The sequence below is a fragment of the Bactrocera oleae genome, chromosome 3 (genome assembly GCF_042242935.1).
Source record: "Bactrocera oleae isolate idBacOlea1 chromosome 3, idBacOlea1, whole genome shotgun sequence".
Lineage (NCBI taxonomy): Eukaryota > Metazoa > Arthropoda > Insecta > Diptera > Tephritidae > Bactrocera > Bactrocera oleae.
The window spans coordinates 6,152,199-6,174,843 of NC_091537.1; the positions used below are offsets into that span (position 1 = coordinate 6,152,199).

General features: G+C 33.2%; 7 protein-coding genes across 11 annotated transcripts; 5 read left to right on the top strand and 2 right to left on the bottom strand.

Annotated features, from left to right (window-relative positions):
• The first annotated feature begins 219 nt into the window (after nucleotides 1–219).
• On the top strand, nucleotides 220–1,171 carry LOC106617676 (protein CEBPZOS). Its single transcript, XM_014235041.3, has 2 exons — nucleotides 220–462; nucleotides 977–1,171. The coding sequence occupies exons 1-2, from the start codon at nucleotides 333–335 to the stop codon at nucleotides 1,111–1,113; spliced, it is 267 nt and encodes an 88-aa protein (XP_014090516.3). The 5' UTR covers nucleotides 220–332; the 3' UTR covers nucleotides 1,114–1,171.
• An 82-nt stretch (nucleotides 1,172–1,253) lies between these two features.
• On the top strand, nucleotides 1,254–1,490 carry LOC138855600 (uncharacterized). Its single transcript, XM_070107346.1, has one exon. It carries the CDS (start codon nucleotides 1,254–1,256, stop codon nucleotides 1,488–1,490), a length of 237 nt encoding a protein of 78 aa, XP_069963447.1.
• A 53-nt stretch (nucleotides 1,491–1,543) lies between these two features.
• Nucleotides 1,544–3,054, top strand: Tbcc (Tubulin-binding cofactor C). The gene has a single exon (XM_070107343.1). The coding sequence runs from the start codon at nucleotides 1,544–1,546 to the stop codon at nucleotides 2,642–2,644; it is 1,101 nt and encodes a 366-aa protein (XP_069963444.1). The 3' UTR covers nucleotides 2,645–3,054.
• Nucleotides 3,055–3,776: 722 nt separating this feature from the next.
• Nucleotides 3,777–6,505, bottom strand: LOC106617645 (kelch domain-containing protein 3). Of its 2 annotated transcripts, none has more exons than XM_070107340.1 (6): nucleotides 6,138–6,505; nucleotides 5,582–6,006; nucleotides 5,020–5,519; nucleotides 4,767–4,962; nucleotides 4,542–4,679; nucleotides 3,777–4,494 (listed from the first exon to the last, which is right to left on the bottom strand). In XM_070107340.1, exons 2-6 carry the CDS (start codon nucleotides 5,812–5,814, stop codon nucleotides 4,416–4,418), a joined length of 1,146 nt encoding a protein of 381 aa, XP_069963441.1. In that variant the 5' UTR covers nucleotides 5,815–6,006; nucleotides 6,138–6,505; the 3' UTR covers nucleotides 3,777–4,415. The 2 variants fall into 2 exon arrangements, with proteins under 2 accessions (XP_069963441.1, XP_069963443.1); XM_070107342.1 differs by having other exon boundaries at nucleotides 3,777–4,479; nucleotides 6,138–6,501.
• A 158-nt stretch (nucleotides 6,506–6,663) lies between these two features.
• Nucleotides 6,664–8,251, top strand: LOC106617673 (transforming growth factor beta regulator 1). Of its 2 annotated transcripts, XM_014235038.3 has the most exons (3): nucleotides 6,664–6,778; nucleotides 6,908–7,079; nucleotides 7,134–8,251. In XM_014235038.3, the coding sequence occupies exons 2-3, from the start codon at nucleotides 6,963–6,965 to the stop codon at nucleotides 8,019–8,021; spliced, it is 1,005 nt and encodes a 334-aa protein (XP_014090513.1). In that variant the 5' UTR covers nucleotides 6,664–6,778; nucleotides 6,908–6,962; the 3' UTR covers nucleotides 8,022–8,251. The 2 variants fall into 2 exon arrangements, with proteins under 2 accessions (XP_014090513.1, XP_069963445.1); XM_070107344.1 differs by lacking the exon at nucleotides 6,664–6,778 and having other exon boundaries at nucleotides 6,835–7,079.
• tank (EI24 domain-containing protein tank) lies at nucleotides 8,035–10,412 on the bottom strand. The gene is made up of 4 exons (XM_014235036.3): nucleotides 10,162–10,412; nucleotides 9,803–10,095; nucleotides 9,065–9,739; nucleotides 8,035–8,997 (listed from the first exon to the last, which is right to left on the bottom strand). The coding sequence occupies exons 1-4, from the start codon at nucleotides 10,174–10,176 to the stop codon at nucleotides 8,520–8,522; spliced, it is 1,461 nt and encodes a 486-aa protein (XP_014090511.2). The 5' UTR covers nucleotides 10,177–10,412; the 3' UTR covers nucleotides 8,035–8,519.
• A 507-nt stretch (nucleotides 10,413–10,919) lies between these two features.
• Nucleotides 10,920–22,556, top strand: LOC106617664 (lysosomal dipeptide transporter MFSD1). Of its 3 annotated transcripts, none has more exons than XM_014235023.3 (9): nucleotides 10,920–11,078; nucleotides 15,388–15,722; nucleotides 15,822–16,581; nucleotides 19,618–20,145; nucleotides 20,222–20,387; nucleotides 20,446–20,757; nucleotides 20,830–20,948; nucleotides 21,012–21,111; nucleotides 21,227–22,556. In XM_014235023.3, exons 3-9 carry the CDS (start codon nucleotides 16,377–16,379, stop codon nucleotides 21,288–21,290), a joined length of 1,494 nt encoding a protein of 497 aa, XP_014090498.2. In that variant the 5' UTR covers nucleotides 10,920–11,078; nucleotides 15,388–15,722; nucleotides 15,822–16,376; the 3' UTR covers nucleotides 21,291–22,556. The 3 variants fall into 3 exon arrangements, with proteins under 3 accessions (XP_014090498.2, XP_014090499.2, XP_069963440.1); XM_014235024.3 differs by having other exon boundaries at nucleotides 15,388–15,645; XM_070107339.1 differs by having other exon boundaries at nucleotides 15,388–16,581; nucleotides 21,012–21,153.
• Nucleotides 22,557–22,645: the final 89 nt, after the last annotated feature.

Below are 22,645 nucleotides of genomic sequence, written 5' to 3' on the forward strand. Positions count from 1 at the left end.
TTGTAAACTATAGTAAAAAGTAGTTTAACAACTGATAATACTCCCAAAAAAGAAGCCATTTGTAACATACAAAATAAATTTAAAAAAATTTTAAATGTAGATAATAATAGAGCATCTCTGCAACTTCTAATAAAAAATACTGCAATAGCTGCATGCTAGCAAAGGTTAATAAATTGGTAATTTTTATAACAATGTTGCCACATTTTTGATAGAACACCTCAGTATTGACATCCATCTGTAAAGCTAACCGTAATAAAAGTGTGCAGTCAAAGACATGATGAAATTTTTTTCAAAGTGTTAATAAACTATTAATATATTTTTATTTTGCTGTGATGTTGCCAAAATCGCCAAAATCATCATTCTGGAAATTTTTAAAAGGAAGTGCTAAAGTATTATTCGTCGCGGAAGCTGTTTGCTTTGCAGCCTCTTACGGAGTATATTATCGTATGAACACAAATCGTGGTAAGCGAAAAACATTCTTACACAACCTAAAATAAAAGTTGAAGAATCACTAATTAAAGTTTAAAGTTAACAAAATTTAACAAAAAAAAACTGTAAATGTATAAAATTGTTACACAATGCGGGTTTGTTATGAAATTTGTATTTGTAAAAATTTGTAATATAAATGACGGAAGTTTACGTCAAATTCATATACAAAACTCAGCACAATAGAGTTAGGTGTATAGTGGATGAATCATGACGGGTGCGCACAGTGTGGGTGACAATCGTCTGATGTGTGTTTCTAGACGTAAAAAAGTGTTTAATTGCTAAACAATATGTTTTTTCTTTGTTTTGAAATGCAGATTATTTTCGGTTAAACTTTCAATATTCAATAGAATAAGTTTGCTTGTGAAACAAAATCTAAATACAATATTTAAAATAAATTTTTGTAACATTTTTCAATACATTTAGTTCCAAATGTTTATCTATATTTTGCAGAATTATTCTAAATCAAATTATATCTCCATATTTTCAGAGTTCCGCCACTATATCAACGACAACTTCCCATTTGCACTAGATTACTACTATAAAGTGGGCGAGGTTTTGGGTAATAGCAACTTGAGGCAAGTCGATTCCGCAATCTGGCGAGCTGAGAGCGAAAAACGAGAATAATCAAATAATTTGGGTACATTACGTTTTTAACAAATCTATACTCCCACAAAACTATCACCAGGTCTAAAATTAGCGCTTGTGTAAAAGAACTATATAATTATTTATATTAAATCACCACTATAATTCTATTAAATTTCTAAATGGCAAGCAATCCGTATGTTAAATCTCTAATCTGGTTAGTTTGTTCAGGCGGCGTCGGGTACGGGCTTATGTTGCTTACCGAACCATCTGAGGAGAAAATAGAGCGCATAAAAGCCACAGGAGGTCCAGCACATCTAACCAAGGAAGAACTTAAAAAGTTACAATTTATGCAACGTATGCGTGAGGCGGCTACTGGTGAAGCACCGCCAATTTACATGCAGAAGAAGGAAAAGTAAACTTAAAAGCACCACCAACTTGAAAGTGATTCTACGTTAACACATACAGCAAGATGAGTGCAAATTTTCATGACAGTGGCACTACTTTGAATAGTGGGGAGAATGCCGATTCTAAGAAGGAAAACATATTGGAGCGTTTAAATAAGCGCAATAAAGAACGCCAAAATTATTTAGACGTAAAAATAGAGCAACGTAATAAGGAAAATGTCGAATTGGAAGGTACTGATTATTTTGCTCAAACATTTACTGAACGTGCCCGAGCAATAGAAGAGGAAATACAAAATATATCGCTAATATCAGCTGCTACAGATAGAGCAACTTCTAATACTGCGGATTTAACACGCATATTTGCTGATCTAACAATACAAATTCAAGAATTGCAACGTTATCTTACCACATCAACAATGTTTCTTACAGACTTTAAAATTAAAGCCTGTCAGAATACGCTTAATGACTTAAGTAGCAGCTGCGAAGAGTGTCGTTTGCGATTGATACCGAAAAAGAAGTTTGGATTTAGTGGAAAAAAAGTAGCACCGAAGGTATTAGTCAATCCAAGAGTTGTGAACATTTCTACCGATAAAGTTGATATGCCAGAAAAATCTAAAACTGACAACACTTCATTCACCTGGACGTTATCGAATAGAGAAGATGAATATATTTGCCTCGAAGGTAATGAACTAAACAATAAAGATATAACAATTTCTAACCTAAAAAATTGTTTTGTTGAGCTTCGTGGTCATGCAGGATCAGTACAAATATCGCAGGCCATCGACTGTACATTCCTTTGTGGGCCAATTTCACGTTCGCTATTCGCTGAAAATTGTGAGCGTACAACGCTAGCTTTAGCTTGCCAACAGCTACGATTACATTCTTCAAACATTTGTCGCATATATTTACACGTCACATGTCGAGCTATTATTGAAGATTGTACGCAAATTGAAATAGCAAACTATAATTATAATTACGCTACAATCGATGAGGACTTTCAATTGGCAGGATTAGACAAAGCTCAAAACAATTATACAGATATCGCAGATTTTAATTGGTTGTCACCTGATGTACCGTCACCTAACTGGACGCTACTCAAAGAAACACCCTTGCCTTCCTGGAGTGAACTGCGTAGCCAAAAGCAACAAAAATCTAAATTTTTATAGTGTATAGTAAAGCACAAATGTCAAGCAATGGCAGTAAATTGGCGTTCGACTTTTATATGGTTGACTCTAGCTTTGTTGCTACTTCTGTTGCTTATTGAGTATTTGCCTTTATTTTCATCTGTCGTAAAAGAAGGGTTTTGTCTCTTGCTATTATCACCAGCAGCAACGCCAGTAAATAAGGTGGCATAATTATATACATATACATAACTGTACATTTAAATGGCAATGTTTTTTAATTCATATGTGGTATGCGATTTTGTATGAGAATTAATTGTATGTAAATTGTTATATTGTAAGTGCAGGTTGGTTTTTTGGAAATGTCCTTGCTGTAAAAATTTAGATTGTAGAAGCACTTTCATTTTATTTACTTAATAAATGATCAATAAAATACTAATTACTTAAACTGAAAAGGTTTTTAATTAGGAAAGCGAAGAGTTAACTTAGAATAACATATTAATAATCAATTTTTCGAAATGGAAACAGTTGGTCTTAAATAGCAAAAAAACTTACTTACCCCATGATGGTAATTATCCTTAAAATTTCATCTTATTATCAGCGGAGTTAGCAGCGTTCAGAGAATAACCTCAACTTATACACATTAAACCTGATTTTTTCAAATTCCAATTTTGATATACATATGTATGTGAAAAATAGTTTGCGAAAATAGAAAAAAGTGTCGAAAAAAAGTTAAATTATGCCAATTTATCAATACTTCTCGGTTTATTTTTTATTAACTTCACTCTCATTATAAAATCAGAAAAATAACTGGGCAGTAAGAGGTCAATTCACAATGAATCAAATAAGAAGCACGTAAGTATAGTATTTACGGTACGTTATGGATGAATAAATAAAAAAATAATATATTATTTTTAATATTAGCCACAGTAACATGCATCTGCTTCGTACTGCTAAAGATACCTGTGTTATGGGTTCAATGGCATTATTGACGTCATTGATCGTCAATATTAAATGATTCGTTGTGAGAATAAGCGCTTGGTGGCGAAATATGGAAATAATTGAAGAATACATATATAAATATGAGTCGTTTGGATGATGTAGATCTAACGGGAAAAAAGCGTTTATAATAGTAATATTAAATTATTATGTTAAATATAGTAATCAATCCTTACTGTTGTTTATTTTAATAATTGTTACATATTTATTTTCCAAATGTATATGATACATATTACTGCCTTATAAACATTTTAATTAAATTACTGTTTTTACTTGTAGGTATTTTTTACGTATTCTGTTTGTCATTGTAAAGTATTTTGATTTCCTTTTCATTCTTCAGTTATATTTTATGAGGATAATATCTACATACACTATTAAACGAAGTCAATACGCAAATATGTGACTCATACATAAGCACTGGGCAATTAAGAAAAAGGCTAGTAACATTTAAAAATCGGTAAACTTGATGATAAGCATAGAAAAAAAACACTACAAAACTAAACATTCCATTGTATGCTTTGTTAAATTTTAGATGAGCGTTGTGCAAAAAACAATAATTAACGAAAAAATTAAAATTTGTGCATAACAAAAATAAATGCGGAACAGTGCGAATGACACATATAATATATAGCTAAGCTACTTTTTATGTTCTTTACTTTATAAAATGCTGCTTTTCTTCTCTCTCCATTATTTTAGTTTTCTATTGATTCTAGTATGCTGGTGCTTTATAGGTATGTAGGTAGATGAGAATTTGCACGTTTGGTTTCTAGGACAGTATTGTATTTAAAGTCAGGAATATTACTTATTGCATTTTCAGCTAACCAGCATGGTTAAGTGGCCGTGTTAACGAGTTGGGCTGTGTCATTAAGCGTATTTCTTCCCTGAAAATTATAATACTATTATATTATAAACATAGTTTGCAATATACTTGGAAAATATTTACTTAAGCTTTTTAGGCAACCACGTCGTATCTAAACGATGATTTATTACAGCTAAAATTGCCAATGTACGTAGAGTAGGCTCAAAGTCTAAAAGATGTGTGTCGTTATTGTCTATTAATAGGCTGTCATGAGGATGGGGACTGAAAATCAAAATAATTTACATAAAATTATTTGAGATGGCTTATTTTAAAGGAAATAGTTTGAAAATTAAAATTTTTCATACTCACCTTGTGCCACCGAAAAGAAACATTCGTTTATCTTTCACTATACAAACTTGTCGTCGTCGCGCAGTTGGTGGTTGTCCAAAAGGTTTTATAAGATTCCAACAATTGGATTTTGGATCAAATGTGTAAAAATCATTAAAATGCTGTTCCAAAATACCGTTATAGCCACCAAATATATGGATAAGGCCATTGTAGATAACTGAAAATAGTAAAATTTAAAGACTTCCACATGGCCTGAAAAAATATTATATCGTACACATAGAATGACTTCGCCTACCCACCGGCACTTTGCCAGTGGTGGACGGTCTATGCCACATTTTAGTTTTCATATCTAGAAACACTATCTCTGGGCAGTACATTTCCTCTTGACTATGATATGGACTGTGCTTATCGCCACGGCCCCCAAAAATATACATCCTGCCATATATAGAGGCTGCGGAGTGAAAATCTCGAAATGATGGTGGTGCACCGAATGTTTGTATATATCGCCACTCCATTGTCCGAAAATCAAGGCAATGTACATCGCATGAAAATTCATTTATCTCTTCAACAAATCCTCCAAAGATATACATGCAATCGCCGATTACACATGCTGAATGACCATCACGTGCGCCTGGTATAGCACCTTTTACATCAGGGCGAGACCAACTTATAGTTTGCGGATCAAAGCAATATAGAATATTGCATAATTGATCATCGTTACGACCGCCCCACATAAATATTTTTTCTCCGTATGAAACAGCTGTGTGACCATATCTGAAAGATTAAATGAGATATTTCATTATTACATTATACTCGTATTATTGTACTTCACTTACCGTTGAAATGGCACTTCAGGATACTTTAACGGCAAACCATTTTCGTCACGCATTTGAGGCACGAGCGACCAGCGCAACGTATTGGTGTTTAGCGCATGAACATCTATACATTCGTTTAACCGATAATCATCTCCAGTGCAGTAACCGCCAAAGGAGTAAATCCTATCACCAACACAAGCACCTGCATGATTCACTCGACGTGGCCCCCCATCTAAGTGAGTTATCCATTGCATTTTGAATACAATAAGCTTCAAAATATAATGAACTTGTGTCCAAGACGATAACAGTAAACAGCTATCTCTGATGTGATTAGATAGATGTTGTAGAATGAATAACTTATCATACAGTTCAAAGTAGTTAATACTACCTTCACTCTCCGTTATGAGCAAAGGCTTGAAATTCCGTAATATACAAGAAGTGTTAAACTATAAATAAATACAAGCGACATGAAGGTCAGCGGCAAACAGCGAAACTTCGATTTAGTTGTTTATATAAAAAATAAGCAAACTTGGGTTGCGAAAATGGATATGTGACCTTGGTGTAATTGCCTACTTACCTATTTTTAAATGAACTTTATAAATACAATTTTTAATTTCCAGTGTTTAGTAAATTATCACAGCCAGTAACAATAAATCAAAATACAATAGCCTTGCTCCTTTACAGCTGATTTGCTTCCTTTATATATTCTTGTGTATCCTCCGTTATGCCCTTATAATTAGTTTTCACTTTCTGTGTTCAATAGCTGCTATAACAAATCTACACCTTTGGTAATATCCGAAATTCGATCTAATTAATCTCTTTTGTTCATTTATTCTCGAAATTTTTTAAATATACCAATATAAAACAACGACTTTAGCAATAAATGCCCCTTTCTTAATCGTACATCAGTCTTTCTTAGGGTTTTTTATTTTTTTACACTGCTTCCACACTTCTCTTTTTCTTCTCGCTTGACTTCTAACATTTTCTTGTTACCTTTTGTTTTGTTTATTGCAAGTGCATTGTTGCTTTTTGTAAACCTCAATATTTGTTATTGTATAAATATCGGTTATATACATACAGCACACATTATATTTTACAGTATATATTAAAAAAATTTTTTAATTTAATTATGAGTTCATTAAAAATAAATTTGTAGTGCGTGATAACTTTTATTAGAATCAAATGTCCAATGCTAAATAATTAAAGGGGGAATTTTGAGTAAGTTCTACAACATTGCATTTAATAGAAAATGCATGTCTGTATGTTATCAACAAATGTGAATTGTCAAAAATAACTTCCAAATAAATGGACTTAAAATAATTTATATATGTTTTTTTTTCACAAAAGTATTATAGCAAAGAAATTAAATAAAAAGGGAAATTACCGCTTCTACTGATACAACATGTCGAAACCTCAAACAATGTTACATTATCAAAACAGTCAATATACGCGTGTAATGAATTTAAAGTATAAATCAAAGTATAAACGCCTAAAACGTCAGATTAAAAACTTTGTATTTGTAAGTACTCTGTATTGGGTTGTCTTATTATCCATTAAATTCGCATATATTTAGGAAAATGCTGCGCTGTGTGATGAGGTTGCACAGGTCCAAGCTGATTTGGCAACAGCCCGCGAAGAACGTCGCTATTTGATTAAACGACTTATGCGTCATGAGGGTATTGAGAGTTTAGAACAACAGCAAATGGAACAACACGATGTTAAGGTTTCGCAACAAAAAGGATCAAGCAAAGTAGCTAATCCGATGCCCAAAAAACGCGGTCCTAAGAAACGTATACCAACACTGCAGGGGCAAGAAAAAGTAGATAGACGTTATAAACCACGAGATAAAGTGATTTTAGATGCCAGTGGAAAACCTATGTATCCAATCAATCTATGTAATATACTTATACACTCACCTGGTGAGATTATACCCATAAATCCAAATTTCCACACAAGTAACTGGATATATCCAGTTGGTTATGTTGCTACACGTATATATGCCCACCCAAAGGATCCACAACGAAAATGTGTTTATACCTGTAAAATACTTAACAATGCTGGAATGCCACAATTCCAAATAATACCAGACAATGATTTGGACAGTGTTTTCTTTGGCGAAACAGCTTATATCTGCCATAAGGGTTTATTGGAAACACTTCAGCGTACATTAGTCGATGTGGTGCAGTTGCCGTTGCAAGTGCAAGGTGAAAAGTTTTTCGGACTCGCTAATCCGACTGTAAAATCTCTGCTCCAAATGGATCCTGGCTATACACAATGCTCGAATTTTAGAGGATTTCTGGATGAAGGAGATACAAATGGCAATGGAAACTTGTCTCTTCTTGAAGATAAGGACCCAACAATGAGTTTTGACGCATTGCAAACATTGATCGCCGTATCAACGTATCACAATATGCCTGAAGTCAAGGATGAACCACCAGATGAATTGTTAGATTTAAAATAAATACAAGCGTGTCTATAAAAGTTACTTTGATGAAATTTATTTAAATCGTTTATCCCACGTGTATATTTATGTATATATATATATACGTATATATGTATGTACATATAAAACGTACAACAGTAAAAAAATTGTCCGATTCATTACATTACGACATATATTGAGAATTTTATACCTAATATGCGATATGCTTACTAAATATGTAAATAAAAATCAGCTTCTAAAAATATAAATGTATGTAATTGTCATAAGGATTATAAGGGGAAATTACTTGTATTAGCGAAACAAGCATATAAAGCGTTTCTTATCTTAAGCTTATGTATGAATATACATAAAGCGAAACTAAAAGATATTGATCACACTTTAAAGTCCATTTGGATATAATTCAGTTGTTTATCTTCAGCAGCCGATACTTTCAAGACTTTTAAGTCAGTTTCGTTTTGTAGTCGACAGCTGTGTGGTTTAAATTTTTGATTTTCATTTTTGTCTGTAAGTGTTCGTCTACCTGCGACGAACTGTTTGTGTTGAATGTTGAGATGAGCTGGCAGATGATGGCGCTCTCGGGAAAATATGTGTAGGTGTAATTGTTGGAACTGTATTCACGAACTGAGCGCGTTCAGGAAAAGCATTTATGGGGCGCATTGTTGATGGTACTCGGGGTTGGTTTGGTGGCTGTTGGTAACGATATTGGCTTGAGCTTGGTGACGGTGAATGAGAGTAGCGTGATGACTGTTGGCGTTGTAAATTGTAAGATTCATCTGGCGTTTCATCAGTTTGCCGACTACGACTACGTCCTAAATATTCATTTTCTATATGCTGTTGCATCAAATTGTGTTCTTCTAACTGCTTTCCTTGTTGTATGAGTAGTTGCTTTTTCTGCTGAGCTAATTTATCTGCATTTAACTTTGGGGGGCCTCCACGTGTGAATATTAAATTAGATGTAAATATCACGGGCGAAAAAAGGCGCATTGAAAAATTGCTAAAAGAAACGAATATAAATTTATTAGATACAAAAATCAGTAAACAAGAACACATTTTATACTTACGCTGCATCGACGATGGGTATTGCTTCATTGCCACTCAAGATGAATAGCGGAAAAAATATAGAAAATATACAGCTGCTTACAATAATTGAATTGGTCATGTTGGTTAGTACGGTTAAAGGTATTCCAAAACCAAGAAAATATGGCCAGTTATTTTCGATATAATTCAACCGACGGTGTAGCTCCCAACCCATGTTGAACCATTTGTATTCGAAACAATACAATGAATAGAGTAAACTCAAATGTATAAAACATAGAATTTCACCTATATATGGTATGGGTAATAAATTGACGAGCATACTTTGTATAAGGAACAATACTTGTACCAAAAAATTAAATAGGAAATCTGCTATTAATTTGCTGAAATTCGGTATTAGCTGGGGCTTCCCCTTCCGTATACGATAGGCGGAATTTGCGATCTCCGCGAACCACAAGGAGCTTACAAATTTGCTAAGCAGAAATATGGGCAATAACCATGTCATACCAAAAATGACAGATAAAATGGGTTGTAAGAAACTCCATAAAGATTTAAAATTAGATGGATCGTCGCTAAAAAACAAACTTATTGCGAACTTGACAATTGGCAAAACAAATTGATCGAATAAAACGATACTAAGCCAAGCGAAACCACCATTCAATAGGCAACATTTCAATACTTGTTTAGCGATCCTCTTTTCTCTGTTTGGAAAAAGTGTATAATTTAGTCTAAAGTTTCCAAAAACATGCACAATCTTTACTCACGGTTTTTTAATAGTCAATTCATTCTTATCTGAACCTTTTAATATACTATTGATGCTTCGTTCATCCGGTATATCTTTTTGTTGTATTAACTCCTTTAGCTCTTCTCTGGCCATTGCAGCTGCTGACGAAGGTGTCGGTGATGGGTTACGATGATGTTCTCTTTCTCGTTTCCGTCGTCGCCTTTCCGCCTCTTTTTCCTCATTTATTTTATTTATCTCTGCATCTATATGCCATAGTAACCCTATGCCTCTTATACTATCCCAGAGGCCGTAAATTATCCCAAGCGAAATGTTCTGTTATCAAATAAAATATTTTACATATAAAACAAATTAACTTTTTTTGCAAGATATACCACTTGCCTTTATCGCTTCCATCTTTTATCAATTTAATGACAGCAACGAACTCAATGGTAATTTTCAGGCGAACCCGTGCGAAATTAAGTTTTTAATTATTTCCGCATTTAGAATAATGTACTAACAACTGCACATCGATTATTTAATATTGAGTTAATTATGCAGTACATAAATGTTCCAACAAAATTTATTCTTATATTAGTTTAAGAGCTCCTTTAGGTCAATCTGGGCGAACTGACAAAGGAAAATAAAATGACAGCTGTTTTTGTTTTGCTAATACACTTCAGAGTTGCCATTGCTTACAGTTGCAGGATTGTTTGGAAATGGCTGATTTTCTTAACCCGTAAATACGTATTCAGACATAAACAATTGGCTACAGTTTATAAAATCTGGTTAAACGATTAAATAATTAAGAAAAACCATCGTAAACAAACTTATTGACACATATGCAAAACTTCTTCTTTATATTATAGACGAAGGATAAAAGTAAGGACGTGCTTGTGAAATTTATCCGAATATACCAAAAAGTGCCAATATCCACGGTGATTATAACAATATAAATAGAAGTAAGTTTATACGTATTTCCTATTTGATTTTCCTGAGACGATAAAAAATATGTATAACATAAGGAAAAATAACAATTTTCGTTACATAATACATAAATAGCTGAAAGTAAATACTTCGAAATGCAACTCTATATATGTACAAATATAGTAAGCAAAACAAAATTAGATTCGAGCCAAAGTCAACGAAGATGGTAAATGAAATATTAAAAGAAAGGCAATAAAAACTGGTTTTAGTAGACAATTTTAGGTGCACCATAAATAATACTTTTAAATATATTTATATTATTGGTTGGAATATTTTTAAATGGAAATGGAATTTTAGGAAATAAAAAACCCCATCTCATATCTCATTATCGGGTGAGTAGTGATTTTACACATTTTCTATTTATTACGACAGCAATAATATATGTATATAAAACATATGTATGTATAACATTTTACTTTTCAATGGCTTATTGCGTTCTTTGTGTTTTTAATCAGTTGAATAACTAATTAAGCATGTCTCCTTATGTGTATATAAGTATCTTTGCTTAAAAAACCATTCTGTAAAAAAAAGAACAAACAAAAACAAAAGTAATCTTATAGCAAAATATCTTCTGCATCTAATGTTGGTGAAATCAATAATTTGCATTTTCATACCTATAGTTATATACATGTATGTATGTATATGCATACGTACAAAAATCTGTTCATATATATTATATATACATTTAGAAATTGTCATCCAAATGTTATATTAGAATAACCGGGAGACAAACATTCAAATATATTCAATTTGGTACACGGGAAAAAAGTTTCTTTATACTATTTCAGGTATCATTTTTCACCTACATATATGTGTATATTCATGTCTAAATATATATGTATGAAATATTTACATATCTTCAATTGTCTAAATTTGTACCTACTTGTTGCGTTTTTGTTTGTATACTCTTCGGTTCATATGTAAATATGTATGTGCATATCAGTCGTCACCATTTTAGTTGGAACCTTCAAACATATGTATATACCACATTGTCGCCCGATGTCAAATATTCAATTAATGCTTAAACCGGCCTATTCGGTTTTGAAATGGAAAAATTTGATTGCACTCGCTACATAAAACTATCTTGGAGCAGAAGTGAACGCCATGATAGAAAGGATTAAAAAGATACGACGCAACACTCCTGGTAATTTTTTTGCCTTTAATGGTCAACTTACTTAAACCCCTATTACGGGTTTCAACTCAACTCCAGTTGGGTTGAAGTTTTGAAATTCGGTATTATCGATATCAACTCAAACCGTTTCGTTTGAAGTGTTGTCAAACTTCAACTTTTTTATAATATTACGGTTTTCAATTGCATTTGGGTTGAAGTTTTGAAATTCGGTGTTGTCGATATCAACCGAATCCGTTAAACAAGTTTTGCTTGAAGCGTTGTCAAACTTTTAACTCTGTGACAGTGGGATTGACCAGAATATCAAAGAAATATAACTGTTGCCAAGCAGTTGTACTTGAACATTACTGCGTTTATGTAGGAAAAATATTAAGAGAAAATTAAAAAACGGATTAATACACAATAAATACATTATACCCTTAAAAGGGTTTTTTAAATTTGCCACGAAGTTTGTAATACACAGAAGAAACTTTGGACATGCTATAAAATATATATAATATATAAATGATCAGAGTGACGTGCTGAGTTGATTAAGCCATGTCCGTCTGTTTGTATATATGCCAACTAGTCAGTTCTTGAGATATCGCTCTGAAATTTTACCTATAGATCCAAATTAAGTTCTTATATGGAAATTACTTTATTTGTCAAAGCTACAGAACTGCCCTTGCCATAGCGTAGAACCGTCTGCATTGGAACTGGGTAATAAGCGGTCACAATACGTAATAATTCGCATTTTTGTGGTGAAGCTTGTAGTAAAAATACAAAAAAGTTACGGAAATAAGTATTATGAAAAGAGATAATTTCTTTTTGCCTATTACAACAACAATTAACTTAATAAACACGGCACACATACAGATATTTAATGCATATGTATAGGTTTGTAAGCTGTTATGCATTAGTATGATTAATTTTCGGACATGTCTATGCAAATTCTATTTATTTAATATTAATTTACTGATAACTTTAATATTTATACTATATACATCCCTTTAGTGAAAAGAGTATATAAGGCGTTATAGAAATAGAGGAAATTTTTAGTACTTTCGTATGGGTAGTGATCTTCAAGTCATAAGTTAGGCGCAATCTTGCTGATATAATACCAAAAAGTTTCAATATAAAAACATTTAATTTTGGCATTGTGTTCATCACGACGCTCTCATGGAATATGGAATTTTAGTGATAATGCCTTTACTGGCGCGAGTCAGACGGACGAAAGCAACTGCACTAGTTTATATTTTATGTGTTTTTAACAAACAAATTTCAACCGAAAAGATACTTTTATAATCAGTATTAGCTGTGAAGTGTTGTGCTGTGTGCAAATAGTAATTAAATATAAAAGAGACACCTATAATTGCATCTGTTTTGCATGTGTTGTATGTATGTAAGTAGCTGGGAAATTTTTTTTACAACGTCCCGCCCCTAATAGGTTTAATGTGCATATCTCCTAAACCGCTAATGCTATAATAACAAAATTCACTGGAAGCAAATGTTTTTAGAAGCTCTAACCACGATGTGAAAATAGTTGAAATCGTAACTTCGCCCACTCCCCATATAACGGTACTGTTAAAAACTACTAAAAGCGCGATAAATCAAGCACTAAACACGTCAGAGACATTCCATTTTATCTCTGGGATGGTATGAGATGACTTTATAGGAACCGCGTTCAAAATTAGACAGTGGGCGTGGCACAGCCCATTTTTAGATGAAAACCCATATCTTGAGATCTGCTTAACCGATTTGAACCAAATTCGGTGCATAACGTTATTTTCATATATCTATATTATAGTGCGAAAATGGGCGACATCGGACTACAACCACGCCTATTTCCCATATAACACCATTTTCAATTCCATCTGATTCTTTCACTTTCCACTATGCATATCAAGCAACAATGATTATATCGGGGTAAAACTTTGCGTGAATAATACGTTTGAAGTAGGCCACCTTGTGACCAAAAATTGTCTAAATCGAACCAAAACTGTTCAAGCCCCTAAGTACTAAATATGTGGACCCCAGTGCCTATAGTTGACCTTCTACCGAAAATATCAGTCAATTCACAAAGAAATCTCAAACGAGTATACCATTTGACTTTGCGAGAGTATAAAATGTTCGGTTACATCCGAACTTAGCCCTTCCTTACTTGTTTTAATTACACGTGATCTTCGAAGGCATTAAAAAAAGGTTTGCCACTGCTGTAGTGATTCCGAAAGCTTCCATGGATGAAACCTAAAAAAAATTCTTTCCTAGAATATATTGACATACGGTCGAAAAAAATTCAAAAATTGACAAAAAAAGTTGTTTTCATATACACAGAGCATACAGAAACAATTTGATAGTGTACGGATATTTGTGTTCAATTAATCATTCAAACAAATTTGAAAAATGCTGTTTCGAGATAAACGTGTACGTGTTTAAGGATAAACTGTTGGAGCTGATTGAACTGAGTCGTTACACTTTAGTAGGCTGTAATTAAAACACTATTTGAGATACCGATTTTAGTATGATATTTTTAAAGCTATAACGTATCCAAATATGAAAAAAATCATTAGATCTCGAAAAATCCTAAAATGCATAACTATCGATGAAGAGTGAACATTTTACATTTTCATACAAAAACGCATTCATAACTAGTCAAGTGCTGTTATAACAGTAATAGTTCAACAATTTGTTTTGGGAAATGTTGTATACTGCTAAAACAGCAACAAAAACGAAAATATGCAGAATATTCCTGTCTAAAATCAATTTTATTTAATTTTTAAGTAACGGTAAACTACAAGTAAATAAATATTGAAAAATAATACATGGAATAACAAATTACTTTTTGATACTTTTATCAGTTTTTGTTCGTTTGTCAAGAATTCACAAATTTTTTAGCATGCATCTTAGTAAAATTGTGTACGTTTTAGTTTTTGTTTTCAAAGAATAACAGCAGTCAAAGAACTTTTGTAATCTATTTTGTGGACGCAGGAATTTACATTTATGTAAATATATAGATACATAATATGTAAGTATACATTTACCTATTTATTTATACGGAATAAAATGTATATATATATGTACATTGTTCAGCGCTCAACTCGTCGACGTCAGCAAGAAATTAGAAGCCTTTCCATACAAAATCACATGTCCTAATAAATCGATGCATACGGTCACTAAAACCGTAAACATTGACGCGAGTTCGAGTGTATGTAAATATGTACATACATACATTCATATGTATGTACGTACGAGCGTGTGAATCATAAGTTTTATATTTTATCAAATTTCCTTTTTTTTTGGATTTGGCTATATACTTATGTATTTGCTTTTATTTGCGCTGAGTAATACTTGATTTTGTAGGGCATACGATTATTGTATATCGTATATGTATTTGTAATTGTAAGCAAACCATGGTTACATGATTATATGATCAGATTTTTATTAACGTTGCTTTATACAAATTATGCCAATTGTTTTTGAATAAAATGTCAATATATTTAATTAATATCGAATATTACTTCTTCTCTTTGCAGTTAACAACGAGGTTTCGTCGCGCACAGTAGAATAGAAAACATACAAAAATAGTTCTGCTCTCCCGTTTTTTTTTATAGTGCGCGTTGTCGTTCCTTTGTCTTCGTGTTGCACTTATGTATGCGCATGTGTTAGCGCGCTGCCTTTGACTCGATCATCCAGCAAAGTCTGTATTGTATTATCGTAAGGAAATAATGCGGGTCTAAGTCCGTTAAGTGTACAATTGTGCTGATTAGAAGTGGAGCTTAAACAAATATATGGTACATATGCATGTTTCAAAGCGAAGTAAGATTTAACATACACAGATAGCCAGTCCCCAGTGCGGTCAAAGTTTCAAGTGCGTGACATTAACAACTTCTCCATATATACATATATTAACAGCAATTCCCTAAGAATGGTTAATGTTTTTATCTTTCTTTTTCGCATGATCTTCTAGTTATTGATTTATACCAGCTTTATTGTTTGTGTATTAATGTTGTTGAATTGTGATGACAAAACAATAACGCCCCTCATCATCACGCTCTAAATCAACAAAATATAAATGAACAATTAATATAATAATCTGTTGTTAAAATAAGTAAACACATGGAAGACGGCAGTAGAGGCATTGATAAGAATTAACAAATCAACATAAATACCAGAAGCGAATACAAAACAACGAAACCACCCTCTTCCCTCTAGGAAGTAGTAGTAGTAGTTTGCAAGCGGCAACATTGCAAGCGTTAATTGATTGCGGCATCCATACGCTCTACTGTCGACGCAGTCGAGATAAGTGCTTACAGCTGTGCGCATCACAGCTGGTAATATTGCAATCGCGTAGTTGCAATTAAGTTAGCGCGTCGTCTACAATCGCAATTACACGAACGTCTCAACAGTTGTGCAAAGATAATCCAAAAATAAATCTACTGTGAAATTTTGTAAAAACCAAAAAAAAAAAAATATTAATTAAAAAAGTGCGCAATTAACTAAAAGTACGTAAATTCGCGTAAAAATGCCTACTTCGACAGATGATGTCTTGCCAATAGTGGAGAATGAGGAGGCACGTCCACCGTCGCCTGCCTCAGTGGCACGGCGCAGTCCCCAGGACAACGAGTTGGATCTACAACCCAGCGGTTGTGGTTCGTCGATGTGCTGTAATCCCGCCAGCGGTGTGCATCGTTTCATTGCCTTGATTTTTATGTGCCTGCTTGGATTTGGTGAGTGCAACAATTACTATTATGTTTACTTAAATAATAAAAAAGTAAATATAAATATATAAATGTGTAAAAAGGCTACTCTAAAACACAAAACAATCCTTTAGTCGGTCAACTGAGTCGTACTTTAAACGTTCTGCTTATGACTAATTAGTTTACTGCATTAATTTTTGCTTTGACGAGTATTGATAAGATATGAATATATTATATGCCACTTGTTAGGTTTGCAAATAATCACATCTTTTTCATTTCGGGATGATTTACTATAATTGAATCCCGTTTCGGTTTTTGCTGTCGACAATGATCAGCGGCACTGTCGTTGGCCTAATCGAGATTTTCCAGTTGATACTCATAGTAGTATTAAATAGTATTCAAAAAAAAAAAATTATATGAAACTTTCCTTAAAAATTTCCTTAAAACCTGGAATGAACACAGTAAATAGTAAGATAATTTCTTACTTCCTCGAAATCACAGGATTAACAAACATATGAATATTATATACATATGTGTGTATGTATATGATGTAAGTCCAGCTTGACCCTGAGGTTGTCATGCCTTCGGTTATGACAACTGATAACTGCCCGTCATGGCAATCTCCATTTAATTCAAATGGAGCGCATAATGCTTGAGAAAAAAATGATAAAATAAATAATTTTTGACTTGTGCGTCTGTGACAGTGCACGTCTGCGCCCGAAACGAAGATAATTTAAATTGAAATACGAGTAAAACATAAAAAAAAATAAAAAATAAAAAATGCACATACATACATACATACATTGACAAGGCCTGTGAATTGTAAAGATTTATGAGATTTTAAGTATCTCTTGGCGCGAGCTCGTTCAATAATCGTAAACTTACACACATATATATGTTTTAATGTAATTTTTTTAATCGCAATCATTCGCAACCGCCATCTTACGCTGTTGTGAAGTTTGGACCATATCCAGACGGACAAACTGCTTTTAGAGATAAAATTATACTGCGGTCGTTTGAGGGATCTGAACTGCTATGTACGCTCTCAGCAACATATAAAATTTCATTACAACTCTAACTGAACTTTACCCTAACTGTGTACACGATGTAAGGTTGGACATCTTAACGGATGGAAGCTGTTTGTAAGAAGACGAGTTAGAAAAATCGCAGCACTTTCTTCTTCATAATCCCGCCGTTGCGAGTTCAACGCTTGAAACACTTCAGAGCTAACACTTTCATACATACAGACATACTGTGAGTTAGTGGGAGCAGAAATAAATCAAGCAGCTAAGCAGATTTGTTTTAGCCTCAAGACGCTTTGCGATTTATAAGATCTGATTACAAGAGTTCTATTTTCTGGTTTCACAAAGGACTGTAGTCCAGTAGTTCAAGTGCTAACCACAGCTTAAAAATCAGCCATCAGTCTAATATTTACAAATATAAGAGGGAAAATACACAGGCAAAAAAAAAAATGGCATTCCAAACAATTCGACTACGGACAGTCTTTTGCCGTTTAAATTTTGGTACATAGTATCTCTGTTGAACCGACTGTCGTAGGTTGGGAACAAATCTAATGCGAATCATTCTATTAAAAACCATAATATCGAAAAAAATTAAAAGGGTTTAGTTGGAAAGATGGCTTTTTAACATTAGAGAGGCCTTCAAATACACTTGATTTTGAGCATATTTAGTTGAGGAAGTCGCCCCTCTACAACCATATTCGATAGATGTGGCTTCCAGCTGCTTTTTTCTGTTCCTAAAACTCAAATATGTGCTCTCCGGTGACGATTGATAAAAAAAATTCCTTTAAAAAATATACTTGTATTGTACATTACTTTGATACTCAGCTATTCCTCAATAATAAAACTATAATATTAAACAGTGCGAATTAACCAAACTCTGGTATGTATTTAGAAATGATAGCTTTTGAGACGATTAAAAATTAAAAATAATTATTTTTCTAAACGAGCTAAAAACATTCCAATTCTAAACTCACTTTTATGAAAATTAGCGCTATTGTGTTACTGTTGTGGGTAACCGGTATATAAACAGTTATATCTAGACAGCACAACGTCTGTTGGTATACATAAAAAGTAGCAATATATACATATATTATATTAAGGGGTTACATGGGTTGCGTCGAGCAAAAAACGCCCTATTTTCAATAAAAATTTTTTCATATAAAAAATTAAATATTTTACTCAAACTTTTTATTATTCCGAAGATGCATATTTGATAAGGATTTTGTGAAATTTTCAAAGGAAACAATTCAAAACTCGCTCATTACGACGTCAGTTCCGGCAATCCCTCTGAAAAAAGATTCGTCCACGTTGACAGCAGAATTTCTGAAAAAAAATAAAAAGAGAAAATACGTGTTTGAACTAAGAGCATTAACTAGGTATTGGACGAAGAAAAAACCAAACAAGTTAAAATTGTATTTTTGGCAGACCTTTTTAGAAAAAAAATGGAAATTTTAGAGAAGATTTATCAACTTTTTGTTTGTTTTTTAAATAGTTGTAATTGAACAAATCAAAAACCTGTAATTTATATCGCAAAGACCTGTGTAAAATTTTTTCTTAAGATCGGTTGAGTAGTTCGCAAAAAATCTTGACAACCGACTTTGAAAAAAAAAGGTTTGAGAAAAACGCGTTTAAAGTTTTAAGTGACCATATAGCTGACCTCGAGCGCACAACTTTTTAAGGCTAAGGCTAAAACTATTAATGGGATCAACTTGAGAATTTAGTACAATATTCTAGAGATATTTTAGAGTTAAATAAGACAATAAAAAACAATTTTTTTTGAAGCTGTAAAACCAGTGTAACCCATTAACTTCGTTAGTCAGATGTTGACTTTCTTGTTTACTACTAGTACGTAGAGATAGATTAGAGTAGAGATTGCATAAAAAATTCTTAAGTCTTTTCAAAATTGGTGATCAGTGTTATGATAGTCACATAATGCAAAGCCATTACGATTATGACGATTCAAATCAACTTTAATAACATAAGTATACGCATATAAGAAATGTTTCCCGCATGCTTTGACTAATCTTCATCCTCTAACTTCTAGGTTCCTATTTTTGCTACGACAACCCCGGCGCACTACAGGAGGTCTTCAAGCATGATCTCAACATCACCACCACCGAATTCACGCTCATCTATTCCATCTACTCGTGGCCAAATGTGGTGCTCTGCTTCATTGGCGGTTTCCTAATTGATCGCGTCTTCGGCATACGTCTCGGCACAATCATCTATCTATTCATTTTACTTATTGGTCAATTGATATTCGCCTCCGGTGGCCTATTGGGCACATTTTGGATAATGATTTTGGGACGTTTCATATTCGGCATCGGTGCCGAGTCGTTGGCTGTAGCACAAAATAATTACGCTGTGCTATGGTTCAAGGGGAAGGAATTGAATATGGTGTTCGGTTTGCAATTGTCGGTGGCGCGTTTTGGCAGCACTGTTAATTTCTGGGTCATGCAACCGATATATGACTATGTATCGAAATTCTATACGGATCATAGAGCAATTGGTGTAGTTTTGTTGCTGGCGGCTGGCACATGTGTCTTGTCACTTTTGTGCGCTCTGATTTTGGGTGAGTAGAATTTCATGTGTGTTGCATGCTGCAAGTTGAAAAATATAATTTACTATTGTTGTTTGGTGATTTGTAGGCTGGATGGATAGACGTGCCGAGCGTATTTTGCAACGTAACACCAATCCTTCCGGTGAGATTGCCAAACTCAGTGATGTCACTACATTCAAGGTCAGCTTTTGGATGGTCTCAGTTATATGCGTGGCCTATTATGTTGCCATCTTTCCTTTCATCGCTTTGGGCAAGTAAGTAGCTGTACTCTTATATTTCTTTATGTTTTGTAAAAAATTATTTTTTTTTCAGAACCTTTTTCATGCATCGTTTCAACTTGAAACCGGATCAAGCTAATAACGTCAATTCGATTGTGTATTTAATCTCGGCCATTGCTTCGCCCGTTTTCGGCTTTGTTATCGACAAAACCGGTCGTAATGTCAGCTGGGTATTTTGCGCGACATTCACCACAATTGGCGCACATGCGCTGCTCGCATTTACACTTCTTAACCCATACATTGGCATGATCATTATGGGTCTGTCGTATTCCATGTTGGCCGCTAGCCTCTGGCCACTAGTTGCTTTGATCATTCCCGAGTATCAATTGGGCACAGCTTATGGCTTGTAAGTAACGGTACATAAGTTACTCAACACACGCTTTAATGCATATTTGTTTTGTTTTTTACTGTTCAACAGCTGTCAGTCTGTGCAAAACCTTGGTCTGGCCGTAATCACCATTGTTGCTGGCATGATTGTCGATCGCAGCGACGGCAATTACATATGGGTTGAGCTCTTCTTCATGAGTTGGCTGACAAGTGAGTTTTAGTTTTTTTTTCCAATTATTTGTTTAGTATAATTATTTTTTTTTTGCCTTGCAGTTGCTTTAATTTCCACCTGCGTAATCTGGGGCTATGACAAGAAGGTGCAAGGTAACCTGAATATGACGCCAGCACAACGTGTCCAATATGCTAGCGCAATGTATGTGAAATTCTAATGAAATGAAAATGCAAACGCAAACAAGTACATATTCAAATAAAATTTTTGTTAATCAAATACGTTGAACACCAACATTAATACGGCCACACTTTTACAGGCGTGCTGCAAATCAGGATAATGGTGAGTACTCCAGCGATCAGGAGCCGCTGCTGGATGATTAAGAAGCATGCGAAATTTTCAGCAAACAATAGTTTCGGCAAGCAACAGCGTGAGCGCGAGAGCTAAAGTGGGAGAGAGAGAGAGAGAGAGAGTGTGTGTTGAAACACACAGTTTACAGGGCGTGCTTGGCTGTTGGAGGCTGTAATTTGCAATTGGCCAAACAAAAAACACTAATCACATTAAACATTGTAGTTATTGTAATTGAAACAAAATTGAGTTTTCAACGGTACCACCAAATAGCCTATTGGCGCATATCACTACTAACCTATATTCATCTATATATTTGACGCGTTCCCTCAAATGCACGTACAGTGTTGTTTGTTGTTTAATGCTATACTTTTTGGTGATTTTTTTATTTTTAAATTTTACAAAAACATTTTTTTTTACCGCTATATTTACAATTTAGTTAAAAACCACATTTTACAACATAACCAATTTATTTTTTAAGCGCAAATCAAACAATTTTACATATGCAATATATATTCTTTATTTAAAAACGTATAACTGCGTTTGCAACAAAACACAACATGTTCGATCAAAGCTGAAGCTATTGCAATGTTTTAAATATTTATTAGTACTAGTATTTTACAAATATTTTACAAGCGTTTGGCATTTTTTTAGCAAATAATTTTTTAAGCAGCAAAATTGTGTAAATTGCCAACAAATAAAAAATTAAAATTAAAATTAAAATTAAAGTCAACAAACTATTTAGCTAGTAACATAGAAGCAAATTTTGTGAGCGCGTTAGCTGTTTGTCGTCACTGTTGAAGCAAATTTTAAATATATAGCTTTTAGTGCAAAAATTAAATGTTGTAATATAATGTTAACTATTTCTCTATATTAACAATGGAATCGCTACGAAATGTGTATTTATTGTTGAATTTCTAATGTATATGTGTGTATTATGCGCATTAGAGAAAAAAATAATTATATAATATATACAAGCAAACAAAATAAATAATACAATAAATCTCTCAAAAATATCACAACTAAGTTTTAATATAAAATCTATGCAACTAATCAATTATCATATTTACAAATATACATACAAACATATATCATAGAAATATTTATATTTAAATGCTATAAGTGAATGTTGAATTTGGCTGCGTGCAGCAGGGTGAAATGTTATGTGATCTAGCAAAAGACCAAGGAAAAAGAACAAAAAAAAAAACAAAATACATAATTATAAACATATATTTAAAATAACGATGCATAAATAACTGTAATGTTTACAAGCGAATAAAAATAAAATTAAGCTTACATAAGACATTTTTGTTTGAATTCAACACTATAACTGTAAATAATTGCAATGCTTTTGTGTATATATATATATATATTGGCAAATTAACTAATT

What these genes read in the sequence shown, in the direction of transcription:
- LOC106617673 (XM_014235038.3), top strand. Translation starts at nt 6,963, where the DNA reads ATGTCGAAACCTCAAACAATGTTACATTATCAAAACAGTCAATATACG. An exon ending in AGATTAAAAACTTTGTATTT is followed by an intron (nt 7,080 to 7,133) that starts GTAAGTACTCTG and finishes GCATATATTTAG; the next exon opens with GAAAATGCTGCGCTGTGTGA.
- LOC138855600 (XM_070107346.1), top strand. Translation starts at nt 1,254, where the DNA reads ATGGCAAGCAATCCGTATGTTAAATCTCTAATCTGGTTAGTTTGTTCA.
- tank (XM_014235036.3), bottom strand. An exon ending in GAATTGACTATTAAAAAACC is followed by an intron (nt 9,740 to 9,802) that starts GTGAGTAAAGAT and finishes TTTTCCAAACAG; the next exon opens with AGAAAAGAGGATCGCTAAAC. An exon ending in ATACCCATCGTCGATGCAGC is followed by an intron (nt 8,998 to 9,064) that starts GTAAGTATAAAA and finishes CGTTTCTTTTAG; the next exon opens with CAATTTTTCAATGCGCCTTT.
- LOC106617676 (XM_014235041.3), top strand. Translation starts at nt 333, where the DNA reads ATGTTGCCAAAATCGCCAAAATCATCATTCTGGAAATTTTTAAAAGGA. An exon ending in TCGTATGAACACAAATCGTG is followed by an intron (nt 463 to 976) that starts GTAAGCGAAAAA and finishes CCATATTTTCAG; the next exon opens with AGTTCCGCCACTATATCAAC.
- Tbcc (XM_070107343.1), top strand. Translation starts at nt 1,544, where the DNA reads ATGAGTGCAAATTTTCATGACAGTGGCACTACTTTGAATAGTGGGGAG.
- LOC106617664 (XM_014235023.3), top strand. Translation starts at nt 16,377, where the DNA reads ATGCCTACTTCGACAGATGATGTCTTGCCAATAGTGGAGAATGAGGAG. An exon ending in TTGGGCACAGCTTATGGCTT is followed by an intron (nt 20,758 to 20,829) that starts GTAAGTAACGGT and finishes ACTGTTCAACAG; the next exon opens with CTGTCAGTCTGTGCAAAACC. An exon ending in CTTCATGAGTTGGCTGACAA is followed by an intron (nt 20,949 to 21,011) that starts GTGAGTTTTAGT and finishes TTTGCCTTGCAG; the next exon opens with TTGCTTTAATTTCCACCTGC.
- LOC106617645 (XM_070107340.1), bottom strand. Translation starts at nt 5,814, where the DNA reads ATGCAATGGATAACTCACTTAGATGGGGGGCCACGTCGAGTGAATCAT. An exon ending in CCTGAAGTGCCATTTCAACG is followed by an intron (nt 5,520 to 5,581) that starts GTAAGTGAAGTA and finishes TTAATCTTTCAG; the next exon opens with ATATGGTCACACAGCTGTTT. An exon ending in TGGTTGCCTAAAAAGCTTAA is followed by an intron (nt 4,495 to 4,541) that starts GTAAATATTTTC and finishes ATAATATAATAG; the next exon opens with TATTATAATTTTCAGGGAAG.